This window comes from Mastacembelus armatus, chromosome 7 (assembly GCF_900324485.2).
Source record: "Mastacembelus armatus chromosome 7, fMasArm1.2, whole genome shotgun sequence".
NCBI classification, from domain to species: domain Eukaryota; kingdom Metazoa; phylum Chordata; class Actinopteri; order Synbranchiformes; family Mastacembelidae; genus Mastacembelus; species Mastacembelus armatus.
The window spans coordinates 4,575,141-4,597,127 of NC_046639.1; the positions used below are offsets into that span (position 1 = coordinate 4,575,141).

Genomic DNA, 21,987 nt, shown 5'->3' on the forward strand with positions numbered 1-21,987 from the left:
TCAGGCTTGAATTACCCCAGTCCCTGAAAACAAAGCTCTCGCTCTTCTTCCTTTACATAACCTCTCACATCCCCAGACCATGAAGCATGCACGATCACATGGAAGGGACTGTGGTGTTGGCATGGTTAAACAACGGTTTGGTTAATTCTATACTCAGATGTATAATTTTGAGGAAAAAAGCATCTAAAACATTATAAAGCAACATCACGTTGTTCCAGCTTTAAATGCTGTCACCCTAAAGCAATTCCGTTTTTATCTCTCTGTATAGTTCTTTGTTTATCATACTTGCTCAGTTCACCCTTTCTAAACCCCATCCAGTTACATCATATGTCTCTTCCCTTTCTCTTATGGATTCTTCCACATCGTTTTAGTTGTGTGGCTTGGCCTCTGTCCTCAGTATGACAATGGCGATTAGGTATTTTGAGGTCCCTGCTGCCTCTATCCACTAGCTGAGGAAACATCTCCACACAAGTTGTTCTCTATGCCTTAATGTGTGAGCTCATCAGCCAGAGCATTGTCCATTCAGAATGTACAGTAGCTCTGTTGTCAAAGTAGAACATGTCTGAATTTTTTTTTTTTTTTTGGTAAACATTACAGCAAGAGTTTGATACAAATGGGTACCTCATATTTTGCCAAGGTTTGGGCTGCTGGAGCTAATACTGGTATTTGTGTGTAATTGTACACTGTCACATGGTTACGTTGATGCATTTTAATAGCTAGCAGCAACAAAAGCAAAAAATATTACATTTTTGGAATTATTTATGAATGACAAATGGCTTACATAGCATCCTAACAAATTGCCAATGTAGACCTTGCATTTTCGTGTGTAATTTATCTTAATTTTGACTGCCTGTTTTCAAAATAGCTTGAGTTTCAACACTAATGCCAGTGTTACAGTTTACCATTTTATGCTTCCCACCCCCACATGAAATACACTGACATAGAAATTGTAACCATGAAGCAGCTTTATCGGTCATTCATTGTTATTTTAATATTTGTTTCTTGGTTGTTTTAGCTTCTTTTGTGTAATAAAATGTTCAGGTTCAACAGGTTTTATTCTAAAGTGTAAAATGCAGGTCTTAAACTTAGAATTTATACCATCATAATATTTAAGTGCTATTATGTTAGTGATGCTTTAGACAAGAGATTTTGCATGAATATTATGTGCCCATCTATTCTGTGTTTGCATTAATTGCAATAGGAACTCCTAAACAAGAGATAGCATGATAGCCTAATGTCCTACTGTGTGTGTTGGGTGTGCCACTTAACTGAATAACAATGCCTGTTCTGGATTGGTCACATACATCACCAGTTCAGCAGGTCATATCCTCTTAACCAATGCATGTGTGTGAGAGAGAAAAAGGGATAGTGTAATATCATGTTGTCATCAGATTGGGTCATTGTTCGTTGTGGAACATGCATCTGTCTTACACCTGTTAAATAAGACCAAGTATCTCAACAGAGTTTTGGGGCTGCAACACAACTTGTATGCCTCTGTAACAAAAAAAAAGATTAAAAAATCAACAACATGTGTAATCTCACATGCGTAATATTAGACTGTTGTGTCCGAGATATTATATTTGTGTTTAAAAATCCATTCTATTTTATTTTGTTATAGTTCCTAATTAGTCCTAATGGTTTATGTTTTTTCAAACTCTGGAACATATTGCAAAGCTAAATTGTCCTTTTGAAATTTCTTTTAACATACTAGTTAAGACTCAGCTAACATTAATGTTATGCCAATTTAAATGACATCTAAGTCAAGCCACTGCTGTTTTAATTTTGACTACCTAATGTCATCGCCCACCACTTGTGAATTTGTCATTATGAAGCCACTCTGCTATTTGCGGTATGTTATTAGGTCATGCCACTAGAGAGTGAATATAAATGTCTTTAGACACCCTGAAAGCTTTAGTGTTCCTGGCTTGACAGGTGCTACTCAGGGCCACATACCCTCCATAGGAGTCCTTACACTGGAATGATGCTGGTAGCACGGCAAGAAATGTTTGTAATGCCTTCATGTCTGAAAGGAGGCTGAAGGTCCAGTGTGGGATTCCTCTGACAAATCATCTGTAAAAAGACCATATGTATGCTGTTCATTTACTTATGGTCCCAGTACATACAGCCTAGGAACTAGTTGAATCAGTTGTTTTAAAGTAGTTATAATAAATGTGCTTGTATTAATTGTGTATCAAATGACCACCTACTGCAATAGCTGACCTTTGTGTGCGTTCATGTAAGGATTGTGTTCAGGCATTAAAACTCATGCTATTATCTGTGGGCTGAGTTCAAACCTACAATTCACACACATGCACTTTTCTCTGAGCAGCCTTTTTCCTACATCCTACCCGTCCACTAACTCCTACATTCCCTGAATATCCACGGGATTGTAGCTGAAGTGGATCGTTCTACTTTGACATGACAATTTACTAATAAGCTAAATAAACACATAATTTAGCTACTCTTTAACAGTAAAATATTAACTCCTGCATTAGTGTAGTATAATTGAATGGACATATATGCATGGTTTTGAAAAGCTTTGTGTTCCTCATATGACTGTATGATCTGTAATCTGGGTTTTGTTTCTTGGGTTCCATTTTTCTTCTATCTTAAACCAAAATTGTCCCCTCATTTGCACAGTCCATGTTATTCACAACATATGTGAAAAGTGTGCCATTTTAAGCAGTTCAGTGCAGGTCAGCAGAAACACTCGGTTAGTGCACAGAGGCAGCGGAAGGTGATTCATTACAGCATGATCACTGAGGAAACGATTGGCTGCAACAGTCAAACGTGGTCATTTAAAAGTGGGAGTGGAAAATATTTTGTAGCTGGCCTGGCTTAGACACTTCCACAGCACAAAGCTCCCCATCCCTTCCTAAAGCTTTCTCACAATCCCTCTTTCCTTTGCTTCCTCTCTTGCTCCGCGTCCTTCTCAGTGACAGCTCCTGGTGGGCTCTTTTTTTCTCCTTCTGCTCCCTCGCTCCCCTCACATCCGTCCTCTGGGTCTCTGCCTCTTTTTTCTCCCTGTGAGGATTTTATGCCTGACGGACTCCTTGAACACTAAACTTCACAGTAAACTCTTTCTTTTCGAGTTTTCTTCTGATTAACTGCCTCAGCTCTGTTTACCCCAAACCTGCATCAGATGGATCCTTGTTTTACTGCTAATGCAGATTATATGTAGACCATATATGTGTGTGCTCTGTGGGCTCTTTGCCAGGCGTTGTGTACTGTGAGGCTTGTGTTTGCAATGAAGCATGGTCAGGGGCTTGAAGGACTGACTGCTCTGTGAACCTGCAGCACAACACTGCAGTCTCTGCAGCTATCAATAGTCATGGTTCATTACAGGAGGGTCTAAGGACTTTATGGATTCTGGATATTCAGTTAAGTCAGTAACTCTAAAAGTCTGCTGCCATGTTGTCAAGTGTAGATTTTTGTCCAATGGACTTTGAGTTAAGCGGACTTTGTTTGGAAGAAGGGTCCTTAGTGATGACTGCACTCCCTAGACTACATTTTTCCTCTCGCTACTGGTTGTAGTAACCTCCAGAAGGAAACACACAGACAGTCCAAACTAGGTCCATGCGTCTCCCTGCCATGGAGGTCATCCTCAGCCTGGTAACTGCTGACATCTCTCCTTTTCCTACTCTCAGCAGCGTGAGTGTCCACTTGTTTATAATGCATGTGTGTGTGTGGGTGTTCACACTCATTATTTCTACCATTTATGCAATTCACTTTCCCAGGGATTAGTCATGAATTAAGTATGTGTTGACATTAACAGGGGTTTATAGAGCTACTCACCCTAACTAAATACAGTGCTGTGGTAAAACCATGAAAGGCATTTAAAAAAACCTAGAAGCCAAAAAATCTGTTAGGAGACCAACATATTGATGGGGAAGTTGTTGAAGATTGAGTCTTTGTTGTGGTAGTGGAGCTGTTGATATGTTTCTGTTTTGTTCGGGGGGGGGGGGGGTCTGAGCACAAAGGGCTTTTCTCACATTCTGAATTTCTGGCAAAATGCACTGGCAGGCTTTGTGTGTGTGCGTGTGTGCACTGGTGCATGTGTGCATACGCAAATGTCCTTGTCTGTTAGTCTATTATGCATAATTATTGGTGCAACTTTGTGTGGTATGTTAATTCATGAGTGCATCTGTTGAGTAAACTGCCCCTGTCCAGCATCACATGGAGTTATGTAATTTTCCATATTTGGTGAATGGGCTTCATTGTTCCCTGCAACATTGGATCCATTTAAAGGGAACAAAGCGGATTTCCTTTAAAACACCTCTGTGTTCATTTCAGTCCTGCTTAATTTGTCATGACAGGGTGAGAACTGAAACCACAAGGAAATGAGAATGGCTACAACAAAGTAGGTTTGAGGTAATGTACACTTTAAAATAAATAATAGTAAATAAAAAAAAAACCACACACACACCAAAAGGCGCTAACTGATAAAATGTTATCTGTTTAATAAAAGGTAACTCAGCACTGTCATGTGGTTACTGTGACAACCACGTCTCTGATCCCCAGACTGCAGGGTTAAAGATCAGACCAAGTAATCAGGAGTGTGAAGTTCAGTCAGTCAGTCACAGATGATTGGCTTCAATGCAGGTTGAGTGATGTAGTCAGGGATTCATGAGATTCATGTGGTATAAACAGAGAGAGCTTTTCTTATGTGCACGATAGATCCAAGGTCTCATCCTTTATGGATATTGGACTATAGATAAACAGAGTTGGATAGCCAACTAACTCAGCCTACAGTGGTTTAAACTGTGCTGTACTGTGACATTATGAGCACTGCACCTTTTCCATATGTCAGAGAATGCTGTAATAGAGGAATTGTGGAGCACAGCAGAATTCCCAGAAAGAAGTCTGGCATTACAGCATCCAGTTAGTATAATTTTTGCATCTTGGTGCATGAAACACAAGCTGATATCACAGGAAGCTCATGTCCACTCAGAGGGAATGCAAGTTCCAACAGCCAACAAGGTACTGTACTTTTGAACTTGTGCATACAAATAGCAAAAGCCTGACCTTGATCCCAGAGAACATAACTGTTTCAGATGAAAATGTTTATATTAAAAACAATCACTGTGCGTGTTTTGGTTTATGATTGCTATGTTTGCACTAAATACCTTATTTAAGATTATTATAGAAGCACTAAATCTAAAGCCTAACAAATGTTATAATTATTTTGTTTTATTCTTAAACATGTAAGTCAAGTAAAAATCCATACATCTAAAAAGGAAGTAGCATTTGGGAGAGAATACATAGTTTGAATTACACTCACCATGACCTGGTTACAGTGTCATCATTTATTGATCTGTGACCTACCCTGAGCAGATAGGAATTTGGGACATATGTGTGTCCAGTTTAGCTGAGAGAGACCAAGATGGGACTTTTTCCAGGCCTATGGGGAATCCAAGGTAGTTCAGAGTTGCTCTTGTATGGCTCTGACCAGCTTTACTTTCAGTTTTACTGCTGCACCCCCAGGCTCACCAGCAGGTGGCCCCAGCTTATGATACTGGTTGAGAACAGGCTTCTGCACGACTGTGTGTGTGTGCATGCAAGGAGCAATGGGGCAGGGGACATTCAGACCCTTTGTCTTTCCGTCTTACTGATACGTCTAATCAGGGTGAGATCAGGCAACCCCCGTTTGCAAACACATACAGACTCAGCTTCCCTTATTGCTCCGGTGATGCAGTGCTTGTCAGGTCTTGCTTCACTGGCTCACCACATCATGTTTGGCTCTGTTAACCCTGGGAAATTAGTCTAATCCTTCAGCTCACCATCTTTAATTATGTGCTTGATTAGTCACAGAAAAACTCGGCCATTTGGGGATGGCGCTGATTATGCAGATAATTTGTTTAATAACTGAAATGGAAAACATTGCTATGTGTGGTAATATAGCAGTATCATTACCCTGTATAAAAACTGGATCATAACTCTGCGGTCACCATAAAAAATATATATGTGTAGAGCCGGCTAGGGGGTACAGTTTTGGAAATCACCCAACTGACCAGCTTTTTGTCATTCCTTCATTTGTGTAACTGAAGAACTCTGCTGTCAGGGAATTTTCTGATCAATGAAAGGGCATTGACTTGGTGCCAGGGTGCGCAGATTGCCGGGCCTTCTTATCAAAAGTCTTTATCTGCTTAGCATTGCAGGGTATTCCAGTTCAGAGGGTTTAGCAGACTCATCCTTGGCCCTGTTTATCTATCTATCTATTGTCATCATCTATCTATCTTTGGTTATTCCAGTTACCTTTCAAGTCAGATGACTCTGAGACATATGAATGAAATGGGCACGTCATCCAATGGTTGCCCCTGTAATTCTATTTATACTGTTTGGTTTGTGGCTGAGAAACAGACAAGATGCTGCTCTGAAACCTCATCTCTCACTTCTGTTACGTGCTGGTCCAGCATGCTATTCTAGTTCTCTGATTCATTTGATCACCTTGGCTGCATGACAAGAGGATTTAATAATGACTAGAATTACTGTACACAATATTTGTTTGCTAAACGGATTCATGGATGTAGGCCTTCTATTAGGCTGTTTAATGCTGTACAGAAATCAGCTCAAGGCAAACATTTTAAAGTCAAATCACCAAGTTGTTGTCACATCTGTGGTATTCCCTGGTGGTCAGTGTGCTTCTGGCTAAACATCTTTGTGTACTTGGTAAAAAGATGTCAGACTGGTTTTTCTTGCCCTGTAGGACTACTCTCTATTGTCTGGAAAGGCACAGAGACAGATTACCCATACAAATAGCACTGAGAACTGATTTAGTCTCACACTGCAGTCCACCCAGTAGCCTCTAGGGTTTCTGATCTCATTTCTTCTTCTTGCCCATAATCATTTTTATTATATCAGAACAATCAATAAAACATTCTCCTCTTTGTGGTGCAGATCTGAGACACTGAGTTACAGGATTAGTTTATGTGGGGCTGTTTGATTTTGCTTTACTCGTTCTGCAGTGTAGTTGACTTACAGAAAAATGATATTATTGATTCCCATAAATGATTCCCTAGTGGTACCTTCTACCTGTTCCAGTCATATATTTTAGTATTAAGGGCTGCTGAGAATGCTACATTACTTTGCAGCATATATGCCAATATACTTAACCAATGGTGATTCTATAGTGATTGACATAGCAGTGTAGCAGTGATTGACATAGCAGTTGTATCCTCTTTATCTGTTAAGTGTTGTAGTGGTTTTATTACCTCTATGTTTTGTTATTGTGCCGGTGAACCTCAAACCGTAAAATTGGAAAGTCCCTTAGTGCGGATCTATTTTTGCAAAGTGAGGATGATTGGCGGCTGCGTGCCGGTCAGCTTACAGGATGATGTCATTCCTCAGCTGGTAAGGGGAGGGGCCAGGACAAAGAGGGGCGGAGCTGTCCTCGCTCCCCTGTTGACTTGAGTTTCAGGTGCGTTTCAACTTTCACAACAAGTCCGGTGAGTTGGAGCGTCCGGAGCGTCCAGCAGAACTTTAAGAAATCTGTGCCAGTTGTTGTTGACAGGCTGGGATTTAGCTGTTTAACTCATCTAAAGTGTCAGGACAGATGAAAACATCCAGCTCGTCTTTACTTCAGTGAAAAATGCACTGGGAGCAGTTCCTCCGGTTAACCAATGGAAAGGTGAGCGCTGTTTTTTTGTTTTGTTTTTTTTTGCTGTTTTTTGCGCATGTTGTGGTCGCCTCTGTGACTGAAAAATGTGCTAGTTTCTGAGCCTTAAACCGCTCGGCTGAAAGAAACTTTTATCACGAGTTCTGGTTTTTAGTCCTTCCGATGCGCACACAGGTGAGTCCCCTGTGCGTCATGTGTTTACATGTGTGGTGATTAAATGCACGGGTCATTACAAGCTGAGTGAGGATGTGCGAGAGCTGGATGTCTTTCACCGATGCGTCTCTACTCTAACCCTTCCTCTGTTTTTCCCTGTTGTGTTTGGGTTTCTGGAAGCCCAAAGTGGGCGATCAGGTCCATGTGCTTATTTTCTTTGCAGTAATCAGAAGAGTGTTTTTGATCACAGTCGTTTTTTGATTAGCTCCAGCAGTGGGCTCCCTTTCTGTGTTCATCCCCTGCAGTGTGTGAGGAAATGAGTCACACCTTCTGTCTGAGGTCTGGTGTGCTATAGGTTCATCATCTGCTCAGTTTGACTTCATCCAGCTTTAGGAAAATACAGGAATAGCTCAGTTTAGATACTGTCTTTAATTTTTACAGAAACGTTTTGCAGATTATTGATGAAATCAGATCCACCTCTGAAGGACCAACAGAGACAAATATTATTCATCTATTAAAGCAAAAATCTAATATCTGGTAGGTCTTGTCCTATAGTGTTGCTCCCTGAACAAAAATGAACACACACGACTGAAATGCTTTTCAGTCTCTTCATACTTGTTGAACCAAATAATAACAGAATGCAGATAAGTTTAAATTCAGAAGAAGTATTGATTTTTTTTTTTTTTTCTCTCTTTTCGAGTTGTTGAAAATCATGAGTTACTTTTTTCCTCCACTTTCTCTTCTTTGTAAACCATTGAATTGAAACTGGACATTTTCCTCTTCAGACAAACTGACCGCTAGTGGCAGTTTCAGCTGCCTCAGTGTGCCCTCTTTTCTAGCAACTGGCTGCAGAAATGCAGAAGCCAGTGATTTCAGTGTGTGTCAGCAAAATGACTAAGAAACCTTAATATGCAACTCACACTCCCCCCGCTTTTGTTTTCCTCTATAATTTTTTATTCCACTGTCTGACCTTTCAGATCGATCGGCTGGAAGTGAGCGGGCTGGGCCAAACACCCCTGTCTGTGTCATGTGGGGCAGACAGTTCATTCCCAGGTGGTGAGGATGCCACCCCAGACCCTCAGCGCACCAAACAGGCCATCGCCCAGCTGCAGCAGAAAATCCTCAAGCTCACAGAGCAGATTAAGATCGAGCAGACAGTCAGGGATGACAACGTTGCAGAGTACCTCAAACTGGCCAACAATGCAGACAAACAGCAAAGCACACGCATCAAACAGGTAAAATGAAGTGTTATTGTGCTCTTTATATCAATGAAAAGTATATTTTCTTAAAGATTTCATCTGTATGACTAATTGACTCCACTTTCAAGCTTACGTTACAGTGCATTAACATTAAACCTGTTTGCTCAAGTTGTTTGTCCCTAGAGAAAGGCAAGAAGTGGACTAGATTATTACAGTGCAATGTGCATTACCCTCACTAATGAAACTGTATTTTTTGGCTGTCAGGTTTTTGAGAAAAAGAACCAGAAGTCAGCACAGACCATCCAGCAGCTGCAAAGGAAACTGGAGCACTACCACCGGAAGTTGCGAGAAGTGGAGCACAATGGTATCCCACGCCAGCCCAAGGATGTTTTGAGGGACATGCAGCAGGGCTTAAAAGATGTTGGAGCCAAAGTCACTGGCTTTAGCGAAGGTGTGGTGGACAGTGTCAAGGGAGGACTCTCCAGCTTCTCCCAGGCCACCCACTCTGCTGCGGGGGCCGTCGTCTCCAAACCTAGGGAAATTGCCTCACTCATTCGCAACAAATTTGGCAGCGCCGACAACATCCCCTCACTCAAAGACTCTCTGGATGACCCCTCAGTGGAAGAAGTGGTGACAGGAGCTGGTGGACGATCACTGGTTTGTGCTGGGCATCACCTCCAGTCCAGTCCAAAATATGGTAGTGAGGATGACTGCTCTAGTGCTACTTCAGGCTCAGCAGGGGCTAACAGCACCACAGGGGCCCCTGGAGGTCCCCCCAGTTCCAAGGGCAACACACTAGAGAGGAGCCAGAGCTCCAGCCTAGACATGCTACTGCAGGAGGTGCAGGAGCTGAGGGAGGGTCAGGCAAGGCTGGAGGAGAGCCTTGATAGCTTGAAGAGCCACTATCAGAGAGACTACACAGTTATTATGCAAGCACTGCAGGAGGAACGCTTCAGGTAAAGGGACAAACAGGGGCATTCATGAATGGGTTTAGCTTAGCTTAGAAATCCCCTAAAGATTTAACAGTCACTTATCAGAGAAAACTACTGTAAATAACTACTATATTGCCCATGAAAAATGCCCATGAGCACATACTCACTGGTGATAAACCATCAGGGAAACACTTGACCTGCTTGTCTTGTAGTGAACTCTTTTATCAAAGCTAGGACACAGTAGACAAAAACAAAACCTTGACCTAGACCTCATCTACATAAGCATATACAGCTTGCACAAAGGGACTATCCTGTCTCCAATCAAATGTACTGCTCTCATATGTATTATGCAGAATTTGAGTGGCAGTCCAGACTGTTGCAATGCCTGACCTAACTCTGTGGCCATAATAAGTTTTTTTATCTTAATCGTGTATTAAATTGTTGCTGCAACAAGATAATTTTGCTCTGTAAGACAGGAATTTAGATTTAAGCTGGGTGCTCCATAAAAGTGACAGATGCATCTTCAACAATATTTCAGCCCTTGTCCCTGCTCTGCATATAGACTCAGACATTGCTATGAAGCTTTTGTTTTTGTTTGTCTCTGGGTAGTTGGACTTAAAATACACATTCCTCCAGAATGTTCTGACAAAAGGGCACAAAGAGTACAAGGGGCAGCACAACAGTAAGGTGGGGGGAGGGCATAGTGACCAGTTTACATAGTGAACGAACATTTTTCTTCCTAAAATGTCCATCGTTGTCTGAAGTGGAGTGTGTTTGTTTTTAGTGAACAGGATGTCCTCTTTACAGCCTGCCTGTAGAGAATAATCACTCAAACTACTCATTTTATTAAATACTCAGGAAACGAACCCATCCTTAGCTTAAGGAAGAACTGACCTAAAATTGAATTACTTTACCCTGTTGAGGAATTTACAGCTAAAACAGTCAACAAAAAGTTAAGTAGTTAATTAACTTGTTTAATTGTTTGTTGTCTACAATTCATTTGTACCACATTCTCAAATGTGAATACTTTGTTTGCCTAGTCTTATATGATAGTAAATTGAGTATCTTTGAATTTTGAAATCGCCACTTCAGGATATTCCCAATTACTTTCACACTGAACATGAATCATTGATTAAAGGAGAAAATAAACTGCAGATTCATTTATAATAAGAATCATTTTAGTTGCAGCCATAGATGAACTTCTGTAGTCAGTTAATTATTTGGTGTATAAAATGTCAGAAATATTCTATCATAAGTTAATGACTCACAGCTCAACGTGATGCCGTCAAATTGTTCCTTTTTATCGAGTCGAAGAAGAAGAACTTGAGCAGAGATTTTTAAATATTATCCTGCCACATTACATGACATGTTTCATGTTTTTGTGTTTCTTACTTGAAATATATTCTGTGCAATTCCTTTTAAAAAGGAAACAAACATAAATAGGGGCAGCCTCCTGTCTATTCTTGTCCTATGTTCATTCAGTTGTATGTGCCTGCCAAAATAAACTGCAGTATAGATCCCTTTCCTCCTACTGGGCACATCTCATTGGCCATTCCAGTACTACTGGCTCTCTCCAATTGGCCATTTGGATCAGCAAATGAGTAAGCACGTCCTAATCTAGTCGGGGCGAGTCATCAGTTTAGGCAGGTGCCATGTGGTCAAATGCCTTCAGGGCCTGTTTCTAGTAATTCCTGCATGTGTTTCTTTGTCTAAGCCAATTATACTACAGACTGTCGCTTGTGTGTTGTGTTTTCTGTGTTTGTGTGTTCAGGTGTGAACGTCTGGAAGAGCAGCTGAACGACTTGACAGAACTTCACCAGAATGAGATCCTCAACCTCAAACAGGAGCTGGCCAGCATGGAAGAGAAAATCGCCTATCAGTCATATGAGAGAGCCAGAGACATCCAGGTTTGTCAGACTTATGTCCACAATTACACCAACTATGTCTCAATTAAAATTACCAGAATTACCATCACAATTACCTTTTCATTCCTAAAACCTGATTTGTCCTAAATGACAATGGCAAAGTCATGACCATTTGAGTCATTAAATACATGATAAACAAATAGTATGTTACATATGGATATGTAACAACTGAAATGTAATATTCACTCAGAGGTAGCTGTGTTAGTATTGTTATTGTCACTGCCAATTGACATATATTACATGAATTTTAAAATTGCCATCTGTAAATACTGGGAAATATTCTGTATATAAATAAATATTCTTTGGTATATTTCAGTATTTTTGTAAAAATGAACATTGTTTCTGTCCTTAAGTCAGTGCTGCATTTTGGTTCTTGATATAAGAATAACTTTTGATACTATAATTCATAACACTGGTTAAATTTAGGATTGGTATTTAAGACACTACAACCTGGAATTTTGGCAGGTTGCTCATATTAGAGCAACAATGCCAAGGTAGATTTGTAAGAAACTAACAAAGCACAATTACTTGAGAAGTTACAGCTAAATGTGCCCCTGGTTGCATTTCCTCTTCCAGACAGTGGGGGGTGGTGGAGGTCTACAAAATATGCAGACACTACACTATGTACATGTAATAACATAACGCAATCCACTACATCAGCTCAGTCAGAAATTCAACTTTTACAAAGATGAAAATGTTTGTTTTGCTTGGCACTGTCAGTGTCAGAGTATTTTAATATATGATTATTTTATGGTTGCAGTTTGCAGTGGTCTTGGACCAGACAGTGAAGTGGCCACCAGGTAGATATAGTATGGTTATGAAAAAAATGACTTTTCTCTTTCTGTGTTGTTTGCAGGAGGCACTGGAAGCGTGTCAGACCAGGATCTCTAAGATGGAGCTTCAGCAGCAGCAACAGCAGGTTGTTCAGTTGGAGGGGCTGGAAAATGCCACAGCCAGGACCCTCCTGGGAAAACTTATCAATGTGCTGCTCGCACTTATGGCTGTCCTTCTGGTCTTTGTCTCAACTGTGGCCAACTGTGTGGTCCCCCTGATGAAGACACGTTCGCGCTCCCTCTCAACCCTCCTCCTCATCCTCCTGCTGGCCTTCTTGTGGAGAAACTGGGAGGCTCTCTCTGGGTTCACGCACCGTGCTCTGCAGCCCCCAGGATGAACCAGATTAAAGCCAGCACATGCTGTTTTGGTGACATCAGATGATGTAACTGTAGCGGCAATCAGGCAGGAGGTTTGAAACACGTGATTGCCGTTAGCACGACTGTGTACCCGGGCACTGAAAATTCGGCTGAGCACTTTCGAACACAGTCTGGAATCAGGATAAAATGGAAGAAGCAGAGTGCATTTGAGAACACTTCTGATTTTGGTTTAGGAAGGATGGGACTGTTTACATTTTAAAATGAACTGTTGGGTTGTTATTCCTCATAGAATGCAGCATTGTACTGTTTTTATCTCTAGAGCTTAATCAATTATAATGTTATTATTTCTAATAATATTATTTTTACTGTGAACATTATTTTATTCAGTACCATGTAGCATTATGCTCCCCTCACTCTACAAGAAGGGGAGGTTTAGTCAGGAAACTGGGCTGGTCATTTGCCCCAAAGGCCCACTCCAGTTGTAGTGACATGCAAATGTGATAATGTGGTTGATTGCCAGTAGGAAGAGAAGTCTTAGCTGAGATTGTTAGATTTGAACCATGGCTGAAAACCTTCCTGGGAGTTGCGCCTTTCTTGCTGTGATGAATTTGTTCAGACAGAACATTTTGAAGGACTGACCATGACCTCTCATGTGGCATGATGATTAAGAGACTTTCTGTGCTTCCTTACCATTTCTAATAGCAAAGATCACTTGTTGACTAATTATATGCTTTTTTTTTAAGCAAACCATGACAAACTGTTATATAGGGGAGATTGTCAGTAACACATAAAGACAGAATGGGCCAGCCATACAAGGAGAAGCTAGGACGGGCTGCTCACCATAGAAACTGCACACAAAACATCTACCATACTTGCAACATGTATACTGCATGTTTTCATTAAGAAAAATTACTGAGGAAGCTGTTTTGCTTACAGTGACAAAAGGCCATTGTTCAAGTAAAATATATTTTCCATGATAATTGCTTCCCCCGCAATAGATGATGATGTGATCGGTTTAGGAACGAGAGACTACTGATGCTTTTTTCAGCTCCATCTCAATTAGAACAGGAATGCTGCTGCTTCATATCTCCAGTACAAGTCTTCTCCACTGCCATGTCAGTCAAACACACACTGCCTGTGATACTGAGACACTGTCCTTGTATATTATCTCTATGGCTGTCCTTGTTTTGGTTGTTTTTGTTTTTTTACAAGTACACTATGTCTTCTTGGTGTAATCACCCAGTGCCAAACCTTAGTTAACCCAGGGATGTTTGGTCACCCAAAGGCTCCGAGCTGTGAGGACAAAAGCGGAGGTTGCTCAGCAGGTCTATCTTCTATTTAGATCTGTTGTGAGTGTCTTGCATAGATGTCAAAGATGTATATTATAGGGGGATTTGAGGCAAATCAATTTGAGAATTTGCAATCTGAACATGAGCTTGAGTCCAGGTCTTTAATTGTGTGTTTCTGCACCCTGTTTCCTTGAGTATATGGCTCAGTATCCAGACTTTCTTCTATTCACCTTCTGTCTCATCTAGTCAAGGACATGACACGATGACCCAACTCATCACATAATGTACCCTCCGTTTTATGCTTACAAGCTGATTTCTTAACAGATAGCGAGATCATTTGAACTGTACAGCTGCACTTTAGCACACCCCTAGATAACATATAGGTCAGGCTGAAGCTTTAGAGGCCTTTGACAGAGACTTTGAGTATTGTCACTTTTAAAGCAGTCATCCTCAGTTGGGACGAGATGAGTTGACTCAGCTCATGATCACTATCTTGTCCAAAAATAAAACTCACAGTGGAGAACTGTTTTCTTCTGAGAATGTTGATAAGCTGGAGTCCTCTCCAGTTGAATGCACACTTAAAATGTCAGTAAGTAGATTTATTTATCTGCTTCAGTTTTTTTCCATCACAGGTGCAGACAAGTTGAGACTAGGCTGACCTTTGACCTTAGCTTGACCTTGGAGTAACTCCTATAATTTAGGGTTGTGTGCTAAACCACTCCAGTGCCTTCTGTCATCCTTTTCTAAGCGTGGAATAAATAAAGTGCATTCCTGACTAACTAAAGTGCTTTTACAGTTACTTAAAAGTTATTTGTTTCATTGCATGTATGCGTTGTTGCTCTTTGTGGTCTTATTTTAAAAATCACTTGAAGATTCGGCGGGTAACCACTAGATGGCGATCTTTTGCCTTTTTGTCATTTCCCTATGGCTGTTTTGTATGTGTGTGTGTGTGTGTGTGTGTGTGTGTGCGTGTCTGTGGATGGTGTTTTGTGAGGGTGGTTGTGGTCTGAACACAAGGAGGTGTCACTCGTTATCAGGAAGGAAACAGGTTGGAAGGGGGTGCCCCTTTAACTGGACTATTACTGCCAAAAGTCAGAGTGGCCCGCTAGGGACAATATTTTCATTATAAACACGAGGCAACCTCGTCTGCCACCATACTTCTAATTTCTCTTTGTCTCTTACGCGCGCGCGCACACACACACACACACACACACACACACTCGCACACAGCTTAGTTAATTCCGTACCGCATGTCGTGTTTGATTGAGCGGCACCAAACACCACGACTCAGTGACACCTCATCAGATGTTGGCAGGTCTGACCCACATTGAGCCTTATTCCTGCAGGACCTCGTGTAACCTACGCCTTCGACACTGGTTCAGTCACTGTGTTGTGCAGTTGGAGGGTCATTATATTGAACTTTATCAAAGCGCTTTCCTCCTTTTCTACGCTGCTAGATTTGATGCGCATGGCTGTGCGCCAAAGTAAACACGGGGCGCACTTATCTGCCCCACTGAAAGCTGCAAGTGGTGACGGGGGAGCCGCCAGAAGAGCGAGTGAGTTTGTCCCCAGAGGAGTCCACAGTAAATAGGCACAGGCGACTGCGCATGATTTAGCATCAACTTTAATTACTGCATGGATTCGGAGATAACACCTCTCTGGTTCACCTGCAAACTGATGTATGCAGTGTCTGACACGTTCGTGGCTGTTCCCTTACCAACACCAGAGATCATTCCTTCTATTCAGAGATGTGGCCATATGCACACTGCATCCTGAGACAAAAATGCTAACCATATTCGTGCATTTTTGAGTGGGGGCGCATGTGTTGCGCTTGAATATTTATGAGGTATGGCGCGCAAGAAAGCTATGTTGGATAGATGTGAATGTCAAAAACCGGAAAGGTGTGCTGATGTGCCCATCTGGTAGCATTTTCATGGTGCTTACCGTGCCGTATGTGCCCAAAACGGAACCCTCAGGATCTGCAGAACTAATCTGAGAGCCGAGGGACTGGGGAGCACAGGAGGTGGGACTGTGACCCGTCATTAACCCTGAGATGAGCGGAACCATGCAGAGGCAGATATTCATCAGGTTTGCCCATCTTGAAAGGAAACTTAGGGGGTCATTACAGCTTCATATGGCACGACGAGTCTGACATGACAGCTTAAGGAAATCCATGTCTAAAACGAAGTTTACACTAAGTTTATATTTGACTTTGTAGTTGAATCGGAAAAAAAGTAATTTCAAATTTAGCTGGGGAAAACGAACCAGGGCTAATAATTGAGTGACTACATCTGCTATTTAATAATTGCAGGCAACAATTATCTATCACAGCAGAGTGGCTGACAGAGCGCTCTGATGGGAGGCGGCATTGGAGGGAGGCAGTGTCACTGCTGATTTAATGAGTTGATCCCATTCTTCCAAGCAAAGTCCAAATTCACCTTAAACGTCTACTTGAGTGGTGCTTTGTTTCTAAATAAATTCATGAACAAGTCGGATTTAAATATGACCTCAAACATGTTTGATCACCTCTGCGAGGGCATGACAGTGTCCACAAACTGCGCAATAATAAATGAACTTTGCCTTTTTGTCTGCAGTAATGTGTTGATTAAAGACCAGAACATTTCAGTGAGGTGTTGTGTCTCAGAACGCGTCGGGAGAGAGGCTGCTGAGCTGCACAGTGGGCAGAGAGGGACTGGGGAGGCAGCCTGAAAAGGAAGCACGACTCGCTTATCGCGTCATTCAGGGCTTAGGCGTTGAGCAGGAAACAGCCTTTCCTCTCGAATTGTCGCAGTAGGAACAAACACACAATTTTGTCTTTGCTCAATGCAACCCACGGCACAGAACACGCGGAAGCCGGCCAGAAGGAAAAATGCCTCCTTCGATAGAGATAGCTGTTCTGCTCCTCGGCGTCCTGGCTTTGGAGACGCGCCGGAGTGCCTGCGCGCTGCACATCCAACAAGCATTCGCGTCTCCAAATCAGACCAATAACTTCGTGGTGGACCCGGTGACCAGAAAGGTTTACCTGGCTACCGTCAACACAGTCTACCAGCTGAATGGGACCTTGAGCCTAGAGGTGGAGAAGAGGACCGGCCCGGTGCAGGACAACCTGTTGTGCCATGCGCCACAGCTGCCCCAGGCTCCGTGCGAGCATCCCAAATCCCTCACTGACAACTACAACAAGCTGCTGAAGCTGGACCGAGAGCAAGGGGTCGTGGTGGTATGTGGGTCGGTGTATCAAGGCTTCTGTGAGCTCAGAAAAATGGGTAATATTTCAGAGATAGCGGTGGAGTTCCCACCTCAAGGCGAGAAGACTGTTTTCCCCAGCATGCTCAACATTGCTGCCAATCACCCGAACGCATCCACCGTCGGCCTCGTATTCAAGAGCCACGGGGGAAACACACGGCTTCTTGTCGGAGCGACGTACACAGGGGCCGGTACCCAGTTTTTCCCCAAGAACCACAGCAAGGAGGACCTGCGCTTTGAAAACACCCCAGAGATCGCCATCCGCTCCCTGAACATCAAGGATTTATCCCGACTCTTCACCTATGACATTAATCCTTCAGAGGACAATGTATTCAAGATCAAACAAGAAGTTAAAACCAAAAACAAACTGAACTTCGTTCACGCTTTTATCCAAAAGACTTATTCCTACATCGCCTTTAATAATGATGCAAAAATGGGCCACAAGGAGAGCCAGCCCAACAGCATCCTCGCCAGGATATGTCTGGATACCGAAAATCCCCGAAAATCCACGGGGCCGGAGAGCAGGAAGCTGACTGAATCCTACATCCAGATGCCTCTACAGTGTGGATTTAACGGGAACATCTACAACCGGCTGTTGTCTCTGTACCCCGCGGAGATCCACACAGACGATGGGATGAGCTTAGAGCCCTACCTGTTTGGAGTGTTTGCCAAAGCGGACAGAAAGTCCGCTCTGTGCGCTTTCAAGTTTGGGGACATCGAGGAGGAGATTCGACAAGGCCGCAGGAACTGCTCCAACTCCCCCAGCAGCGATGTGCAGGTGCTGGACAGCGTTATCCAGGGCTCCGGGGCGGCCTGCATTCAGAAGGGAAACCTGGTGGTAAGTCCCACAGATCTGTTTTATTAGTCAACATATAAAAGATTTAATATGCAGTTGGTATAGTTTCATTCAGGGATTTGCATTTTATCAAGCGGAAAAGTTTAATTTAACAGAGAAAATGAGAAGGAATTAATTATGAGATAGTTTCACTTGACTCTTTATTGGTTTCAAGTATAAGGAACTTATTCCATATAAGTTTCAGTATCCTGATGGAGTAGAATATCATCCAACACACAAATATGGAAAAATGATTATTTTATTATTTTATTTATGTTTGCATTTGTTATGTGAGGATGTTTCCACCTCTACCTGTAGGCTTTATGATAGAAAACTGGAGGCTTTGTTTATTGCATGGCAAAACAAGCAGATACATATGACACCTGGAGCTCTCTGCTGTATGAAATAAGAACAGTTAGCTACAGATTAGTCTGTCTCTCTGTCAGCTCCCATTTATGCTGACTGTTATTCTGTTTGACCGTTGGAGAGAGGATCATCCATGTCACGAGGGGAGGCCATGATTACTGGAAAGATGCTGCAGAGTTACACTGGGGGTTATGGGAAGGGTGAGACTCCTCACACTCCTTAGTCTTATCAAATATAAAGAGCAGAATGGGCCAATGGTGTACAGTGTTATTCACTTAAACCTCAGGCATATTTTTAAATTGAGTGTGTGCTTCTAACTATAACTCAACCACAAATTTAACACAGTCTTAGTGAATAAATTGTTGCTTTGTCATGGACGCAGTCTGATATTATCAGTTTCTAACCTCATGCCTTCAAACAAATGCTGTATTAGGCTTAGTGTGTTTTCCCTCCATATGGACGGTGTCTGACAGTAATGGCAGAGAAAGTTTTACACACTTTCATAGGAAGGGCAGTGAAATTCCAGCTTTTCATTGTGGTGATTTTGACTGACAGAGCTGAGGTCAAAGGAGTCTGTCCCCCGACCACTGTGCTGTCAGGTCAGAACGCTGCCCTCCCCGCTGGCACTGTCTTGTTGGCTGTGGCCCCAGGGCCGCTTGTCTCGTGATCGGTTTTCTGAATACTGTCTTAGTTGGTCCACAGGCCTTCCAGAGGCAACTGCTCAGTTCAAAAATGTGTAGCATGGATTTTTCCTTTTACTACTGAATAAAGTTAAATGGTCTTCAGCTCAGTGATTGTGTTGCCATGGCTGCTGAAATGTGATCTTTTTTGTAGTCGACACTGAAGGCCAGCACTGAGGGAAAGCCAGACACAATTTATGATAAGAGAGACAAGGCTGCGAGCAGAAGGGCCCGTGGGAAACAACTCTACAAATATCCACTGTGCTTAATTCTTTTTTTTTTTTTTTTTTTTTTTGCCTCTGTGCTCTAAAATATTCTGAGAATTCCCAGTAGATCCTGGTGCTCATCCAAGCGTGGCACTAATGTTTTATCATTGCCTGCTGAGGATTTGACAAAAGCAAAGTCTTATGAGTGTTGAGGACCCCTGTAAGCCCTTTTCAAGTATTCATGGAGATGTCTAAAAAATGATTTAGAAGAATCGGCAGCACCTCTGTGATAGCTGCTCTCAGCTCTTGTTCTCCACTTCACTTTCATCCCACTTCTCTCCTTTTGTTCTCTCCTGTTTTCTAATCATTATGGCATGCTTCCATATGAACGCTGATGAAAATCCTCATTTTGTGTGTGTTCTAGTTGCAGCCCGAGCAGCTGGACTGCGGTGCGGCCCACCTGCAGCACCCTCTGTCATTACGGAGGCCCCTGCGGGCCATTCCTGTGTTTGAATACCCAGGCCTTAGTTCTGTCTCTGTGGATAATGTACACAACCACACTGTGGTTTTTCTGGGAACCAGTAATGGACGACTTCGTAAGGTGAGACACATAAAGCTGAAAACACACACACACACACACACACACGCACGCACACATACACAGTATAGTGCTTATCTAGGGACTGGGTAAAGAAGGAAACCCTTTCAAAAGTGACCTCAGGTCGTAATGCATTTGTAATAGCCACCAATAAATGGAGTTAATATTTTTAATGTGATAGAGCCCTAAAGCTTGGAAAGACTATAACAGTAACAGTTACGTAGTGCTGCTCTGATGTGGCTGCTGAGTTGTCCAATAAAGCAAACATAGGTGTGTGATGAAACACTCCACCACAGAACAAACACGTAGGCTTTCATCTCATAGGTTCTCAGCACTGTCACCACCCGCATCCCTTTCTGATTACATCCATGCCCACCCTGACCCATTTAGTAGCCCTATTCATGCTCTAATGTACCTGTCTCTCAGATCCTTGTCTCAGAGATCACCAGAAAGCTGTTTAACAAGTTCTGCTGACGACATATGACTCAACCCTGCTGTGCGTTGGTCTGCGAAGTCATCTGCATAGGGTCCAGCTTATAAAAACCTTTCTCGTCCAATTACCAGCATTCCTTAATTCTGTCTCAGCCACATTCTTGGTCACCCCTGACTGGGCTCACTAAACAGCAGCTTGCCTGCAAAACCGCCACAGGCTTGTTCTCAGCTGTCTGCGGAAACAATATAAACCAGCTCTGAAATCTTTCTGGCCCTGTTGTTTTGCATTAGCGTGGTACCTGGTCCCTTTTACGAAATGAAAACCATTCTGCTGTGGGGTGTTTCATTTTGGGCCAGCTGAAAGAGTTCCTTGTTTTACTTCCCAGATGAAGGCACCATTTGAGCTCCAGCTGAACATGTAGTAACTGGTATTTGGATAGTTTATGCCAGATGCACAACACTGGTTGGGATGGTGTAACCAATTGTGTATATGAGTGTGTTTGTGTATGTCTGTTTGCCTGATTGCAGGTTTGACTGTGTTTTTAGGTGTTTGACTTTGTCCGTAGGCCAGTGCGAGTGGTTTAGTGAGTTCATGTGTTTACTTAGATGAATGCGTACCCTGTGATTATGTGCTATACGTGTGCTGTCTCACCATGTGTCTCCACCTTGTTATATGCAGAGCACAGTGTTTCTGTGACCTTGGGCAGCAACATGTTCCGTGCTTTTTAGCTTCATGCAGCTTTCATTGTCTGTGTATGCATCTGTGTGTGTGGCTGTGCACGTGTGTGTGCCCTCAGGATAGACTTGTTACAGAGGTTAATGGTGCTGTTAGTGTGTGTAATGTGATTCTGACTGTGAGTTTGGCTCAGACTAAACACAGGGGAACAGTGGTTGAGATTAAGTTAGGCCTTTTTTACTGTCTTTGAGCGAGCCCTCAGTGAGGTATTTTGTAATTACATGCATTTTTTAATGAAGTCTCTCCCTCCCCATTACAGCTGACTTCCATTTTCTGCCTCTCGCAGTGTCTACCTTTATCTCATTCACTCCCATCAAATGTTACTCCCCTCAGTCAGTCCACCCCTCCACTTCTCAGTTCATCGCTTCATTGTCCCCTCTCTTTTACTCCAGCTCACATATAAAAGGCCCTTTGATTCGTTTTACAAACAAACAGACTTTATCTCCTTCTCTCTCCTGTTCTCCCTCTCCTGGCCCACCTCCATTTGTCTTTATTCTCTCTGCTTTACACCCAGGTACGCATCCACACAACCACACAGGGAATGAGAGCACAGAAGCTGAGCACGCCGTAGTTGAATAGGGTCTTTCATCTGCAGCCAGATAGAAAGAGACTAGAGTCAGAGTGACC

General features: G+C 42.6%; 2 protein-coding genes across 17 annotated transcripts in view; both read left to right on the forward strand.

The window, feature by feature from the left end:
• tmcc1a (transmembrane and coiled-coil domain family 1a) overlaps positions 1–15,048 on the forward strand; it is a 36,752-nt gene extending 21,704 nt beyond the window's left edge. For 15 of the 16 annotated variants that reach the window (XM_026331435.1, XM_026331436.1, XM_026331441.1 and 12 more), the window contains 4 exons: positions 8,746–9,003; positions 9,232–9,923; positions 11,671–11,806; positions 12,681–15,048. In XM_026331435.1, coding sequence (XP_026187220.1) covers positions 8,746–9,003; positions 9,232–9,923; positions 11,671–11,806; positions 12,681–12,995 — 1,401 coding nt within the window. In that variant the 3' untranslated portion in view covers positions 12,996–15,048. Of the gene's footprint in view, positions 1–7,151; positions 7,628–8,745; positions 9,004–9,231; positions 9,924–11,670; positions 11,807–12,680 lie in introns of those variants that run through there. The other variant, XM_026331437.2, reaches the window with a different exon arrangement.
• A 1,883-nt stretch (positions 15,049–16,931) lies between these two features.
• Positions 16,932–21,987, forward strand: part of plxnd1 (plexin D1) — a 55,745-nt gene continuing 50,689 nt past the window's right edge. Inside the window, exons 1-2 of the mRNA XM_026331696.2 lie at positions 16,932–18,345; positions 20,019–20,195. Coding sequence (XP_026187481.1) covers positions 17,134–18,345; positions 20,019–20,195 — 1,389 coding nt within the window. The 5' untranslated portion in view covers positions 16,932–17,133. The remainder of the gene's footprint in view (positions 18,346–20,018; positions 20,196–21,987) is intronic.